The sequence below is a fragment of the Balaenoptera ricei genome, chromosome 10, assembly GCF_028023285.1.
Source record: "Balaenoptera ricei isolate mBalRic1 chromosome 10, mBalRic1.hap2, whole genome shotgun sequence".
NCBI lineage: Eukaryota > Metazoa > Chordata > Mammalia > Artiodactyla > Balaenopteridae > Balaenoptera > Balaenoptera ricei.
The window spans coordinates 51,467,505-51,484,986 of NC_082648.1; the positions used below are offsets into that span (position 1 = coordinate 51,467,505).

The following is a 17,482-nucleotide window of genomic DNA, read 5'->3' on the forward strand; positions in this document are numbered from 1 at the left end:
ATCAGCCGCTCATTGACCCATAGACTCTCATAATCTATTCTATGTTATGACATACTGAAGTAGGTGTTTACCAAATTAATTAAAAAGAATAAGATCGTATACACACACACATAAACACACCCAAAGTGCATGTGAAACTAGTGAAATCTGAATAAGGTCTGTATTTGAGTGGATAGTGTTGTACCAATGTCAATTTCTTGGTTTTGTAAGATGTTATCACTGGGCGATAATGGGGAAAAGGATACAGAGAAGTCCTCTGAGCTATTTTCATAACTTATTGGAAATCTTAAATTACTTCAAAATAAAAGCTATTTAAAGTAATTCTTAAGGGCTAAATCATAGCCATATTTTATGTTTTAATTAACATTTCCATATACGGTTGACCTTTGAACAATGCTGGGGTCAGGGGAGCTAACCCTCCATGCAGTCGAAAATCTGCGTATAACTTACAGTCCATCCTCCCTCTATGCGGTTCCTCCATACCCAAGGTTCTGCATCCCTGGAACCAACCTCAGATTGTGTAGTACTGTAGTACTTAATGTTGAAAAAAATCCATGTATAAGTAGACCTGTGCAGTTCAAATCTATGTTGTTCAAGGGCCCACTGTATAATGAATTTCAAAGGATAAACAGTCATTATTTTCAACAATTTTTATAATAAAATGATTTTTGTATATTGCTAGCAAAATTTTGTCATAGTCAAGATGTGGGCAAGTGGCACAAGTGTAGATACATCTATTTCAATTGTTTCTTAGCAAAGAAGCAAGTCAAATATCGGAACCTTGTGTAAATGGCAAGATTTGCCATGGAGTTTTATAAAAAGAAGGTTGAAGAATTTATGTCAGCTTCCCCATAAACTCAGAGGTTTTCCTAGATAGTAACTGAAGTGCTTTTAAGATAAAACACTGGAAAACAGATTCTCTGAATGTAACTCATGAAAAAGAGTCCATTTTATATTCCAATTTTATTCACCTTTTCTGAAGAATCACAACATTAATCTACTGGGGATAATCTAGTTAATATATTTGAAATTCCATTTATTTTTTTCTATTGATATGCATGTATTACACTTGAATATAATACAGAATTTCCAGTGTTGTTTTAAGGGACATAGTTTAAAAAATGAGAGGCATGATCTATAATTTCAAACCTAGGACAAATTCATAATTTCCAAAATAATATAGTTTTCCACTTTGTTCCAAAGAAATTAATGATATTATTACTGATGCAGAAACTCCAGCACAACTGTTACTCCTTTCTTTATCAGTTCAGACAGTCTTGAACCATTGCAAAATTCACTCAGAGCCATCTATTTGTATATGCATAATTAAAATGGAAGGAGGAAGTCATTCCATTCCATGGACTTATGGGGCAGTATACTTTACTTTAGTTCAATATCAAAAGCATACTTTACAAATTTAATGTTTAACAAATTTTACGCTTTTAGTCATTCTGCCGAGAAAAGATTCTGGGTAATGTATTGGTCTTTGAAAGTTGTTACCAACTTAGCCTGGAGAGCTTTGGTTTGTATGTCAGCCTCCATCATGGAAATCAACATATACCTAATTGGCCATGTCAGTGAGTTTTAAAAAACAAAAGATGTCCACACCTTCTCTAACATAATGGAACTTCTAATAGGACAATTTCTGAAGTGTCTTCCTATTAGTCTAAGATGAGTAAAACACAGAAGCTCCTCCCCCTTTACATTCCTTCAAACTATACATTTACACAATATCCAGAATGGTTATGCAATTTCCATTCTTCTCTTCCTCCGCATCACAAATGAAACAAAGCAGATGTAGTATAAGATTATACATTCTGTGAGTAACTTAGAAAAAAAAGTACATACATGTTTAAGGCCTTGAAATATTTATAAGATTCTCCTGTAGAACTGAAAACCACAAATGTTAAAAGTACTACGAAAACGTGGACAAAGACTGACTAAAGAAATTGTTTGAATGGGACAACGGTAAGCAAATATTTATAAAATTGAGACCAAGGAAAAGAACAATTTATTCTACCAACAGACTGAATAAACAGATAGGCATTCAAACAGTCATTGGGATAGAGCAAGAGACAGCCTTTTTAAAATGAGATGGAAAGGACAGTTAAAAAAAATACTAGAAGAAATCTAAGTGAATAACTTTCAAGCTAAGAAATCAAAACCCACATGCATCCCTGGCAATTTTTTGAAACTGAAGTTTACCTAAATACTTGACTGCTCACTGCTAATTTCTGTGAAGGGAAAAAGTAAAGATAAAAATGAAAGAAAAAGCCCACTTTAAAAACAAAAAAACAAAAAACAAAAAACTGAAAGGGAGAGTACTTTAGAGGTACCAAACAGGAGTATATAATGAAAATGGTAATTCAGTTCTAACTACTACCTATTTAACTGACAGAGAGCTGCAGCAGTGTGTTAGCCTTGGGGAAACATGTCAGCTTGTCTATACATTCTTATATGATTGATGTATTCAGATAACTATTACTTGCCGACAATAATTATTATCAATGGATATATATTTCCATTCCTTTAACAAAAGCAACTTTAAGATGTTAAAACATGTAGGCTTTCAGAGCTCCAAGATTAGGATACAAATAAATTGTCTCAGTCTACACCATGCCAGAGGAGAAGTTCGCAAAGGAAAAGTCACTGAAGCCATGTGCAGTTCTAGCCACTGAACACAGGACTCAGGAACAGGTCCATGACAGAAGGCCAGTGCACTTGGGAGACTTTCAGAAACAAGAAAAGCAGTCACATTTGGAGCCAAGAGCCCAAAAGGTAAGTGTCTCTGACACCATCCGGAAACGCTAACTCTTCAGATAGTAACTTCAAATCCTTTTTGCAAGTGCAATTATACAAGTTGAACACAGTTCAAATCTGATGAAATCTTCATGATAGAGAAGTTCATGTCGGACTTTTAAAAAGTCTTGATTCCAAGAAGAAGCTGATTACAAGCCATGAAATCCCCTGGAAATAATAGACTCCAGAGTGCCTCTTGTGAGCTGTATAAAAATTTTCCTTCAAGATCACCTCATGAGTTATGTTTCTATGCTGATGTTCAATGTAATCAGCTTTGAGGATCACTTGATTTATCCTTTGTTAATGGGTCACCTGCAAAAGAAGAAGAAAATAGAATCATTTCATAACAGCCATCATCTTAAAACTCTACACAATTAAGTATTAGAAATGAATATGTAACTCAAAATGCTGGTATTTGCTGTATCAAATAAGTTATTGAATTTTAAAGGACTACCATATTTAGGTATTTATAGCTTATTAAAATAAGTATTTTCTCTAGTATTTCATAATACTTTTAGAGCCCCTTGCACTATTATCCAAATGACTCCAACGGTGACCAGGAAGATCTTAACTGGTGATCTTTGGTCTTTCAGATCTGAAGAATGATTCTGGAATCCCTGTTCTTTGCACAGGCTTGGTGGACATAATAACCCAGAGATCATACACATCATGACAGGAGTCAGTGAAGAAAGGCCTTTGGCCTCAGGAATACAATCAGACCCCATCTTCAAGAAAGCCCTTGAGATCTGGTTCCATAAAATCCATTCTTGCAGTAGTTTAAAAGTTGAGTGCTTATTTGACTCAACTGTATTTCAGAAAATTAGCTATTCATAAGGCAAAAAAACCCTATTATTTTGAGAGAAAAACAATTAATGATGGTACAATCCTTTACCAAATTTTAAAGGTGCCCAAATTTCTCATGAAATTGATTAGAGCAGTATTATTAATGCTATTATAAATTACTGAGGCAGATTCACACTGGATTTTCACATCTACTCAAGTCCAGAGAATGTTTGTATGCAGGAAAAAGGAATAATAGCTAGCTAGCTAGAATACCTGATACATACACAGATATCTCTATATGCATATGGAAGGAAGATGATATAGAGAGACAGATTTCTGCTGTGTCAGTGAATTTCTAGTTACGCTCTTAATATCACAGTACTTAGAGTTGCCTAACAGTTCTTTTGCAGCAATGGTGAGTAACAAAAAGTGAGTTTTTAAAAACTATTGTGGATATTTTGGTTTTATTTCATTAAATGACATAGTTACTTGTCTTTTCATGAAACGTTTGCCAGAAGACTGATTTTTGTTTGTGTTGTTTATTGTTGTTTGGTCAACTATGAAAAATAGGAACACTAAAGAAAATAAGAAAGCCAGCTCTAGACTTTGCTCTGCCATAGCTGGTCTCCAAAGGAAGGTGTAAAATTCAAAAAAACAGGTAGGTTCTGCATGGAGGCAGGCTTCATATCTGTGTCTCGTTGGTCAGCTACCCTTCCCAAAGAAGGAGCTTCTGTCTGCGTATTTGTAGCTGCTTATACCCGTGCACAGAGAAACTATGGAAGGAATGGAATTGTGGGTGGGAAGACACAGATGTGAAGGGTCTGCTGGCCTCTAGAGATTCTGGGAGCGGGGGATATCTTCGATAGGGAAGCAACTTCATTATCAATTTGTCTGCCATTCAATGGTCATTTTATACAAGTTGTGAGAAGGGCTCCCAGCCTGGGAGTCAGTGTAAGAAGAAGGTGGAGAGGAAATGTGAAGAGTGTTATGGACATGATGTTACAGGTTGCTGATGCAGATGGCTGATCACTGTGAAAAACACAGAAATGTTATTTTTGTGATACACTTTATTGACAAACATTGATTTAACACAATCTGATTTCCACTGGCTGAGAAAATTCACCTGCCTTTTCTGAAAATTCTCTTAGTAGGAATCATTATGAAACATAATATGGGGACCAGTGCTTGAAATGACAGGAAAAAAAGAGGAAGAGAACAACTGGTTTAGCCTCAGGAGAGGTTCAACACAGGCAACTGGAGGGGGACACACTGCAATGACATCAGGAAAGCAAGTGACACGTCCTCTTGAGCCACTGCAAGCCCAGGTTCTAAGTAATCTATTGGTGGGTATGGCGGACGCATTCTTACGTCTTCATTCCAAGGTAAGTATTTCATCCTGCTGGTTTATATAAAGCTGAGGAGGGATTCTCTCAACCATTTATATATTTAAAGCTTTATTTTCACATAATTTTAAAAATAGACATCAAATTGACAGTATAATACAAAAGGTTTATATATCTGTAATAAATCTTTCTTCCATGTCAGTAGAGGAAACATATAAGTATACACAAACATATAACTATACAATCCATATGCTCAAGAATATCATAAATACACATTTTTATCATGCTGTGTTTCTATCAGCTAAAATAATTGCTAGAAAACCAAACTTTAAACATGATTTAAAGAAGTGATCGTCTAAATAAGCATGGATTGAAACATAATGAAAGCTTTTCCTTATTCTCCAATTTCATGCACTATTTCCTAGTTTCCTAGTTTATTAATCCTAAAAATATCCACATTTTATGAGATGAAGAGTAACAGACAACTTGTTTTCAGTATGATTTTTGTAAATCATTTGATTTTGAACAGAGGACTGTTGTGGTTCAGCACACAGAGCTCTGGATTTATGTCAGTGTGGCAATAATACTAATCACTCTGGCTGTGTCATACAACCTCTGGGCCCTACAGCTTCCCATGTGTAAAATGGGGATAATCTTGTTAGCCTCACAGCATTGCTATGAGGATCGAATTATTATACTTATGAAAACCTAGCTTTGCCAACTATGAAGTACTATAAAAATGAACGTTTTAGAGTTGGGATCAGTTTTTTTCAATGCATAAATGTTTAACAAGAAAACCACTAAATGTAGAATGAGAGGATCCCACTAACAAACAGACATTCACTCAAGTTAGAGGACTACACTTAAGGAATTCAAACAAAGGCTAAGTCATAATTTGCTCTTTTCAACGAAGTATAAATATGAACATATATCAGCACTCTCCCTGACAACTTCCAGATTTGTACCAAATGAAATGGCAAAGCCAAAGATTTAAAAACATGTAGATGATTCTGAATACAGGTACATTGTCACCAATTTTCATCACCTAATATGCAAGGTCCAAATAACACTTTAAAATTATTGTCTAAAATTCAGTACAAAAGACGCTTTTATGATTTATATGCTCATGAAGTCCAAGTGAATCATGTTTAAATTATGACATGCTAATGGGGGAAAAATGATTGCCATTTTACCGTTTATAGATGATAAACTGGAACTTCCTGATATGAAAGAGTTGCTTAAATAATACTTACACAATCCAACATTTAAAAATTTTGCTATCATTTAAAAGTAAGCTTTTAGTACATCAAATTAAGCACTGCCTTATTTTTAGAACTTAAATATTACTCTCTTTTCACTCAAGCCCATCTTTTGGAAGAGGCCAACTAGTAAAAGTTTTACCTTCAAAGGAGGCTTTCCAGCAAGTTTTCAGTGACTTAAAAGCAGGAGGTTGCAATAAAATCACTTTTACAGGATAGGAAAGAGCATTTGCTACCATGAATTCACTGTCTTCTGGTTCTGAGGGCAATAGATGTAAAATACTGCATGAGGGAGAGAAATGGTCCTACAATCATTACGGTTATGCCTTGAGCTTCATACACTATAATCACTATCTCAGTAAATTTGCCTTTCCAAAGGCAGTATTTTACACAGCTGTTCTTTTTCATGCAAATTTTATTTGTGTGTGCTGCACACCAGCCAATTCGGTAAGCGAAACTACTTGGCTGCTGAACGCATGCAATAATAAATTATTATTACTATTACTGTTATTATTATCAATACTATTTCTAGTCACAAGCACAAAGCTATCTTGGTAATGAGCCGCCAGGTTGAAGAAGCTAATCTGGTAACAAAAAGCACTGATTCTTTAAGATGAGAGCATCCATTTATTTCTTCAGTCCAACTAATCTACTACAGGGCTCTGATTAGATTTCTCAATAATTTATGCTAACATCATGTCTTTTTATGTCTGTTCACCGATTTAAATTGAGAAACTAAAACCAGGTAAATGGCATATAAGATGCTACATTTAAAATGAAGTGAAGTCAACTGTTTTAATACTGTCTGTCTTCACTTTGTATTTTGACCATTATGTTATATATATCCTCTGCCCATCTTCAAGGTAAGATAAATTAGAAAGGCTAAAGAAGGAAAAAAAATAAAGACTCTATTCTGTCCCCAAGTGCAAAAGATGCTTTTATAAAGTTCTTAAAATCATTCTATTCATGGAGCCTATAGTTCTTTTGCCCTGTTCAAATCATGCCGACTAGGTTACCAATGGGAGACAACACACTATGGTAAGAGGCATAATGACAAATAGTGTGGGCTCTGCACACAGGCTGCCTGGGTTCAAATCTTTGCCTTATCAATCAATCACTTTCTAACACTGTGAGGTTGATAAATTATGTAAAACCCCTGAGCCTTCGTCTCCCCATGTGAAATATAAAAATGGTATTATCAGCCCTCATATGTTTGCTATTGTGATTAAATCAGATAATCCCTGCAAAGTATCTGTCCAGGCAAACGCTTTTTAAATATTAACAGGTGGTAGCAGTAGTAATTCCCAAATAAGACTCAAAAGGTGATGCATAGGATACCTATGGGAGGGGGCATTCTTGTTTCTCTATAAACATTGATTTAATTAGTAAATTTGCTGTGTCTTATAGTAACTAAATTTGTAATTATTCATTTCATATGCTGTTAATCAAAGTCATATATCAAGATGGAAGCACTATTGTTTCAGCTGGCTTTGGGAGAGAGACTGTCTTTTCAGACAAGGTGATAGAGAGTATGTAATGGTTAAAAAGGTTATACTTTGAAGCCAGGCTGTCTAGGTTCAGTGCTTAGTTCTGCTGATAACTCAGCATGTGACCTTGAGTAAAACAGCTATAATATTAGTACCTAAATCATATGGTTGTATGAGCTGAGGAAAAAATAAGTTAATTGGTCAAATGCTTAGAACTAATATTCTAAGGCACATAATAAGCATTATGTAAGTGGTAACATTATTCAGATATGGGTACATTTCTAGGCACCTGAATGCATTGAATTCCTACATTTGCCCTCGATTATTTCTGAGCATACATTACTAGTTTTTACAGGCAATTGCATTATTTGTTTTTCTAGTGGACCAGCTGCCATCAGACTCTACATGCAGGAAAAATATTTAGGAAATTAGTACTACACTTTAACCACCTAGGGTAAAAATAAATGTGGTATAATTATGCCAAACAAAATGCAGATTTGTAAATTTCCTTATTCATTATTGATGGTTCCTTTGATGTATTTGGGTTCTATCCCGTATCCCAGATTTTTAATTTCAGTTGTTCACTTTGCCAGTCTACATAAATTTGTGAAATCGCTGCCAAATCTCCACAGTATCAGTGTAAATCTTATCATATTAGCTTAATTTACAAAATAGTCTTATTTTTTCCAGTGTGGTCATTAAAATCTTTTTATGAGGAACTATTGAACAATATTTATATTCCTTTGAATATGAGTCACATACACACAAGAATAGAAGAGACAATGCATTATGAACATAAGTCAATTTCATTTAAAAAAATTTTTTTTCACTAAAATACCCATGTTATTAGAGAAACAAACACTTATCTTTAGACTGATGGACATTCTTTAAATAATTGGAAGGCAAGGAATATGTGGCAGTATTTCTGAAAGGAGGCAGCAGGTTAAAATGCAGTGCATGTCGGATTTTTATAATACAGCTGCTTAACATCATAGATAGGCATCATTTCAAACTAATATTCCAATAATAAATTTAACTTATTCTATATAGGTAAAAAGGAAGACTAGAATACCCTCATGCTAAATGCTGATTTTTTGAATTAGTTAATTAATTTCTTTATTAATGTATAATTGACATACATTGTATTAGTTTCAGGTATATAACATAAGGCACTCTACCATTTAAAATCTTTCTGAGTCAGTAAATGGATTCTTAAAGCAATCCCTTTTCTTTAAACCACTAAATGCTGATTTGAATGAACTTTTCCTTGCTTGGAAAATAATTGCTGCTTCACTGCAAATGTATTTTTTTAGTGTAGCTCTTACAAGTACATGAATTAACTTCTTGCTTCACTTTTTGTGTACTAAATGTGCAATTAGAACATCATTACTCTGCAGTAGCAGGTTTTCTCATTTAAGCTGGAGAAAAGCTGCCATTGAGTTGGTCGTAACTGTACATGAATGCACTTGTGCTTTCTTAAAGCACCTTATGCAATGAGGTATTATGAAATGGAAGACTCCTATTGGTCTGAAATAATCATTTAATAGCAAGCTTTTAAGTATAGACGAGGCAGTGTAAGGCAATGACATATGAATCACCTTCATAAACATACACACCTATGTAAAAAATTAAGCCTCTATTTTACTTTCATGCTGGTGAAAGTGACTCTTATAAGCCCTGAAAACTACTGCATTTTCATACTGCAGTTTAATTTTCCTTCCTAAGAATGGCTGGTGCTGTGGCTTGGCCTCCACATTTAACATTTGGGGCACCAAAGCCAATCTGTTTAATATTTCGGCTGGGGTCAATATTGCCACTAACTGACCTTGTTATCTGTTCTATGAATTCTCAAAAAATTTATCTCAAAATATTTAACAGCCTTGGGTGATTGGGAATAGTCATTTCAAACAACAGAGCATTTCTGTAGTTAACTGATTCTATTCTGTGACATCTTACAGAAAAACCCAAACTTTTTTGCCAACCCAATATTTAGGTGTACCTCAGTGTGGGTCCCGGTGTGGAAGTGGAAAATGGCATAGAGTCTTCCTAGACTTCTGGGAAAAAAAACAGAGCACCAGACTGACTGAGAAGAGGTGGGCTTGTTTTGATAAGAGTTTATAACAGTGTTACAACCTTCTGGTTTTAGAACTTTGGACAAGGCACTTAAAAATCTCTCAATCTCCCTGGTTCGTTCATACCTGTCAAACAAGCTGGCTAGACTTAGTGAGTTTCTAATTCCCTTCTATCCCCAAGGATAATAAGGACTAATTCAAAATGGTATAAAATTTTATCCCGATTACTTTATTATTTACTTGATTACCTGATTACCTTATTTATTACCTAAATTCATTGGTGGTATAACCACTGTATAGACTTCATTTTTCTAAAAAGCCTATATTAGAATGCAGGACTAGTGAGCTTTTACCACAAATACATCTGTCAGTGGCTTTCAGCTTCCTGTGCTGTGCAAATGAAGATCTCGACTAGAAATGAATCTTTGGAACAGATGGACTTGCACCATTTCTTGGAACTTTGAAAGCTGTACAGTGTGCCTGCCATGAACTCTTCTATGTGACTCATGAAAACAGATGACTGCATTGCCATTTACGCACATTCATCCACTCGGAGGCAGATCAACTGATTCTCTCTGGATGACATTAACTGTTAGCATTCCCTGACTTCTCTTTGGGTAGTTAGTTAATAAATTCCTTTGGGACATTAAGAAAATTTAAGACTTTCCTACTTCTCCTGGCTTTCTACCATATATACCTTCCATTTACTCCAGGTGGAAAAACAACAAAAATTTAGATAATTTTGAAAGACAACAGTATAATGGTATTACACTGTTTAAAGAAACATCATAAAGTCCTTAAAATGGAAAAGCAATTATTTTGAATGCTTTGAGGAAAGCTGAATAGATTTTTACAGATATTATTCCATATACCAGCGAGTTCACACATTTTTAGAGACAGTTGAAACTTTGAACTCAATTGGAAGGCACTTTTCCTGCTAAATTCGATAGTAGGTTCATTTCTTTAGACTCACCTCTCATTTGTAAAGAAGTAATTTGAATTGATAGTTTTTAATCCAATTTCTGTCATACTTACTTTAAAAGTTTATATCTGGTCAAGTATCAGTCAAGAATTTCAGCCTCACTGCATATAAGGGCTAACAGAATTAAGCAATAAAAATTGTGTTTATAAGGTGAATTTAAGATAAGTGGAGTTTGGGAGGAAGGATTGAAACTTTGAAGAAATTTGTCTTAGTAGCCTAGGAATTACTAAGAGACCAACATTTTCTCTTAGCTTCCTGGTTGGTTTGAGTTATAAATAAGAACAACTTTTCCTTGAGACACCTGTCTGCATAAAGAATATGCTGCTGTCATTTTGAAAAGAACTTGGTGCAACTTGTGGAAGAACAAGGCTAGTACCATGCCTGAAGTAGCACAAACTCTCTCCATCCCTATCTTCTGCCATAAAATTGTTTAGAGATGACCAATCTATATGTGGTACATTTTTGGGAAAAAATGTTTCTCTGAGTCGAAAAGACTAGAACTAGAATCCATTTTCTGAAGGATAGGGCAGCATAGGCAGTGATGTTTACTATGTTGGGGGTGTGTGCTTTTTTTTTTTTCTATTTCCCAGATATATTTCTCCCTTTAAAAAAAATAGTCATAATCCATTAGTCTCAAATTCCCAAAGTTGATCAAAATATGAATCTTTAAATCTAGCCAATTCTAATTACTTAGATGCTGTTATGACATAACTTATTCAATTAAGGGGCAATTTAAATATAGAAAGAATGAACCATTAGGTAAGAACACAATCTTCATTTGGTTTATGGAGATTAGGTGAAAGTTTGATGGTTCAGTGCTTTTCCTGCTAATTTCCAAACTAATAGGTCGAACACTGACAGAGGTCCACTTATACTCAGGATTTTATTTTACCCATTTCATGTTCTTGGGAAAACAATATGTTAGCTGCAGGGTCATTTTAGATGACAATATTAGGTTCACCAATAATGACATATTGGCTATTTGTGGCCAGTTTCTTGGCCTTCTATCAAAGAATGATGCTTCCTTATCCCTTTCTTACAAAAAAAAATTCAGTGTCTTCTTTACTGACCACTGAAGCAGTTCTTTATCTTTGATCCCTAAAGCTGTATCAAGTTCATCTTTTCCCTGAAATCAGGGGCACCTGGAATGCTAATGGTAATTATAAGAAAGAATAGGTTACAGTTAATCCTGCAACACGATGTACACACCTGCTGCTCTGTGAGAAATAAACCGAGATGAGAGCTCATTTCTGGAGTTGTTTTGAATCTTTACTCCTCAACGAAACTTCTGTCCCTTCCTTAGAATGCCACCAACGCTAGGATTTGCCACACTAGTGCTCCAACATGGAGCCAGAATATTAGTGTGGAAAAATCAAAAACTGTCATCAGGCACAGCAGAAACCTTCTCTTTCTGCTTCTCCATTCAAACTTGAAGAGTTTTACACATTTGCTTAAGAAACAAACACATGTCAGGTACTCCACTGTTCAAAAGATTATTACAGGAAGCAAACTTGGGCAAAAGGGAATATTTCAACAAGCAGAAAGGGACAGCAAGACAATAACTTCCTTTACCTCCAGAAAAGCCCACAATGGGGACAGTTTTGCACCTCTCCTAGAGGATTATAAACTCTTAGAACATATTTTCTTTTTTAATTTCAGAGAAACACATACCCATAAACGGTACCTAAAATAAACAGCTTTTACGAGAAATTGATATAAGGATAGTAAACATTTCTCATGACTATTTTGGGAAGCATTCTGCACAAATGTAAGAAAAGAATTCATTTAAAATCAAGGAAGAAAGTATATAGAAATCAACAGACAACCACTTTAACATAAAAGGGTAAAAGAATTGTAGAAACATTATGTAGTAATATTCAATTAGAATTCAGACTTAATATTTGCAAGCTTAACCATTCATAGTTTGCCTGAACATCTATGTATTTAGTAGTTTGTAATTTGCTGAAGCATGACCCTGAATCAAACATATTTTAATGCTGATAAATGAGGCCAAGTCATTTAACCAATGTGTGGGTCTAGCCACCCATGGGCATTCACTTCTAAAGCCAGCTTTGTTCTCTACTCATCAACTGTGTAATCCTCAGTATCAGTCTGAATGGGATTCATGCTATTTTTCAGTTGTAATTTATGACATTTTGTAGATAGACTTTCAAAAGTTTTCTTTATAATCTGTCTTTCCCAAAGTACTCCAAATGTATAAAACATGTACTATTTGATTTTCAAATATTTAAATAATTTAATATTGGAGAGTATAACATGAAAAATAATAAATCATATGAGGGAATGGCTAGTAATTAGGATCAGATAACAGAAGGTTTTGGTAAGATGAATCAAAAGTAAAGTAAAACATTTCCTACATAAGTTTGAGAGCTCAGGATAGTTAAAATTAATAGCAGAAAATAGACTAATCATGTCATAATATAAAAAGATATTTTCCAATTTTGAAAAAAACTTGAGTCTTTGAGCAATAAGAACAGATCCCTCTTCCCCATCATTGTTAATCTTGGCCTCTCTCTACCTAAGCAGAAAATGTAAGACTAAAATGGTTGAGGAAGAACAGAACTTTTGGATTCTGGTCACATTTACTTGACTTTATCCAAATATATCAGGGCCAACATAGTCATGAAGTGGATCAGTGTCATGACTTGCCATGGTCACATGTGACTGAAGACAAAGGATGAAGCTGGAGAAAATTTAGAGGAGCTTCATATTTTTTAGAAAAAGCAAGGAACAGATGGATAAATATACCACTTAATATATCCAGGCCTCCATTTTCTTCACATTGTTCAAAAACATGGAAAGCCTTTCAGGAATGTTAATTTCACTTCTCCCCACTGAATATTTTGAACAATGATAGCAATTTTCTTCAGATGTTTTCTCTCTCATCAGTTTCTAGATCCTAGTCATCTTTTTATTCAGTTCCCCACTCTCTGTCTCACTGTCACTACTTTAATTGAGGTCTTTATTCCATCTGGTTTGTAGAGTTGGAATAACCTCCCAATTTGTCTCCCTGATTTGTCTTGTCCTTTGCAGTGTCTGCTCCTCCTCTTTGCTAACATCATTCCTGAAAAGTCTATAAAGATGTTCTATCATAGAAGGAAATCTAAATTCTTGCTGGTAATACAGAAGGTCCTTTATGATAAGACCTCAACCCACCCAACTTCATCTCCTACCTTCCCAACCCCTTCAGAGATGCATAGGCTCAACTCCAGTCACACCCAACTATTTAATCCTCCTAGGACTTGTTGCCCATCCATATCTCCTTATCTTTGTGTACATTTTACCTCTGCCTGAAATACTCTCCTTTCAAACCTCAGAACAAATGTTACCACTTCATAATTCATAAACCTTTGTGATTCATCCAGTCAGCACTTTGTTCATACTTCTATTATAAGACATATCACATTATTATTATTAATCTGTTTGTTTCTCCCACTTAACGATGATGTATTGAAATAAAATATTAGCATATTTTGTTTCTTCAGTGCTAAGCAGCATTCCAGGTACATAAATGATGCCTAATATTTATTAAATGAAAGATTGCAATGATGGATGGGTGGGTGGAAGGATAAATGAACAAATTAATGTATGAATGTAAGGGGAAAGTGATATGTAATTTCAGAAGAAGGAAAACTAGAGGTACTCTTTGGATTCTCCAGGAATAGCAAGGGGAATGATTAAGTGACCCAAAAGGTCAGTTCCTCCATTTAATAATTTTTTAGGATTACTCCCATGATTCTGTGGAAATTATAGATATGCATGGGTCCTGACATCAGCTTCACATTTGTACCTCGGATATTTAAATTTATTCTTATTTGGAGAAGGTCTGATTTTTAAAATGAAATTAATTCAGGAAAAGAATAATGCAAGAAGATAATAGCAATCTGTGGTGCTTTAATTTGTATTAGACTAACCACTTGGGATGTGGAAAATGTCCAAATAGATACATCAAGGTTGATTCTGGCAGATTCATTACAGTTAAAAATTATCCTAATTTAAAAAAAAAAAGTACTTCTCTCTCTTCAGTAATTTCCATACTGCTGCTTAACACTGTCAGGAAAATTTTCGTATGAAATATTCTGTGGTGACAATTACTCTACACCTAGGTTTACATGTTCACTTGACATCAGGTGTGGTGGTACAAATGAAATATCATCAAATTTCCTATAATGGAACAAAGTAAACAGATACCACGATGAGTGATTCACCCCAAAATAATGTTGTGCACACAATCCCTCTCTCTATCTCTCCATCCCACTCTCCCTCTCATACGTGCTATATACATACTATATTTAATTATACAGCCTCTATATTTAAGTTCAAGATGCCTGATCTCTCCAACCACCACTTTTCTTCCATTGGATTCTAATGCCAAGAACAGCTGATCATTTTGCTCCTCAGGGCAACCTGGAATCCTCTTCACCCTTCCTTTGCTTCCATTTCTCAGGTCATAATTGCTGGCATCAGTGGACAATGTGCACATCCATTTTCTCTTGTAATCCTCATGATTATTCTGTGACATTCCCCCCCCCCTTTTACTATTTACTGTTATTAGTCCTTGTTACTAATTACTATTATCCCCAGTTTACAGTTGAAGAAACTGAGGCTCAGATAACTTAAAAGTGAAACTTCTTAAAGATGCATGTAAACAGTGAGTGATAGTCTGGGGGCTGAGATCCCCATTTTGGGGCTTCAAACCTACTGAAATAGGTCCTGCATATCTGGTTCTTCCATTCATTTGTTTGACTAATATCTACTGAGCGCATACTAAGTGGCAGGCATGGTCCTAGGTGTGAAAAAAAATCACTGCCCCTGGGCTTCCCTGGTGGCGCAGTGGTTGAGAATACCCCCAATGCAGGGGACATGGGTTTGAGCCCTGGTCTGGGAAGATCCCACATGCCACGGAGCAACTGGGCCCGTGAGCCACAATTACTGAGCCTGCGCGTCTGGAGCCTGTGCTCCGCAACAAGAGAGGCCACGATGGTGAGAGGCCCGCGCACTGCGATGAAGAGTGGTCCCCACTTGCCACAACTAGAGAAAGCCCTCGCACAGAAACGAAGACCCAATACAGTCATAAATAAATAAATAAATAAATAAATAAATAAATAAATAAAAGAACGTGAATTTCTTAAAAAAAAAAAAATCACTGCCCCTGTGAAATGGACAATCTAGAGAGCCAGACAAATGACAGACATGAAGAGTAAAATTTAAAGTATGTTAGGGCAGACAGAAAGATAGGCAAGATGAAAAGGCACAGGGCTATGTACCAGATGAAGGAACAAGATAAACCCCCAGAAAAACAACTAAATGAAGTGGAGATAGTTAACCTTCCAGAAAAAGAATTCAGAATAATGATAGTGAAGATGATCCAGGACTTCAGAAAAAGAATGGAGGCAAAGATGGAGAAGATGCAAGAAATGTTTAACAAAGATCAAGAAGAATTAAAGAACAAACAAACAGAGATGAACAATACAATAACTGAAAAGAAAAAATACACTAGAAGGAATCAATAGCAGAATAACTGAGGCAGAAAAACGGATAAGTGACCTGGAAAACAGAATGGTGGAATTCACTGCTGTGGAATAGAATTTTAAAAAAAGAATGAAAAGAAATGAAGACAGCCTAAGAGGCCTCTGGGACAACATTAAACACAACAACATTCGCATTATAGGAGTCCCAGAAGGAGAAGAGAGAGAAAGGACCCGAGAAAATATTTGAAGAGATTATAGTCGAAAACTTCCCTAACATGGGAAAGGAAATAGCCACCGAAGTCCAGGAAGCGCAGCGAGTCCCATACAGGATAAACCCAAGGAGAAACACGCTGAGACACATAGTAATCAAATTGGCAAAAATTAAAGACAGAAAAATTATTGAAAGCAGCAAGGGAAAAATGACAAATAACATACAAGGGAACTCCCATAAGGTTAAGAGCTGATTTCTCAGGAGAAACTCTACAAGCCAGAAGGGAGTGGCATGACATATTTAAAGTGATGAAAGGGAAGAGTCTACAACCAAGATTACTCTACCCAGCAAGGATCTCATTCAGATTCGATGGAGAAATCAAAAGCTTTACAGGCAAGCAAAAGCTAAGAGAATTCAGCACCACCAAACCAGCTCTACAACAAATGCTAAAGGAACTTCTCTAAGTGGGAAACACAAGAGAAGAAAAGGACCTACAAAAACAAACCCAAGACAATTAAGAAAATGGTAATAGAAACATACATATTGATAATTACCTTAAACGTGAATGGATTAAATGCTCCAACCAAAAGACACAGGCTTGCTGAATGGATACAGAAACAAGACCCATATATATGCTGTCTACAAGAGACCCACTTCAGACCTAGGGACACATAGAGACTGAAAGTGAGGGGATGGAAAAAGATATTCCATGCAAATGGAAATCAAAAGAAAGCTGGAGTAGCAATACTCATATCAGATAAAATAGACTTTAAAATAAAGAATGTTACAAGAGACAAGGAAGGACACTACATAATGATCAAGGGATCAATCCAAGAAGAAGATATAACAATTATAGATATACATGCACCCAACATAGGAGCACCTCAGTACATAAGGCAACTGCTAACAGCTATAAAAGAGGAAACTGACAGTAACACAAAAATAGCGGGGGACTTTAACACCTCACTTACACCAGTGGACAGATCATCCAAACAGAAAATTAATAAGGAAACACAAGCGTTAAATGACACAATAGACCAGATAGATTTAATTG

At 35.4% G+C, this 17,482-nt stretch overlaps 1 protein-coding gene across 4 annotated transcripts in view; it reads right to left on the reverse strand.

The window, feature by feature from the left end:
* Positions 1 to 1,100: 1,100 nt before the first annotated feature.
* TAFA2 (TAFA chemokine like family member 2) overlaps positions 1,101 to 17,482 on the reverse strand; it is a 595,648-nt gene continuing 579,266 nt past the window's right edge. For all 4 annotated transcript variants that reach the window (XM_059936391.1, XM_059936393.1, XM_059936390.1 and 1 more), the window contains one exon: positions 1,101 to 3,111. In XM_059936391.1, the coding sequence (XP_059792374.1) occupies positions 3,100 to 3,111 (12 nt within the window). In that variant the 3' untranslated portion in view covers positions 1,101 to 3,099. The remainder of the gene's footprint in view (positions 3,112 to 17,482) is intronic.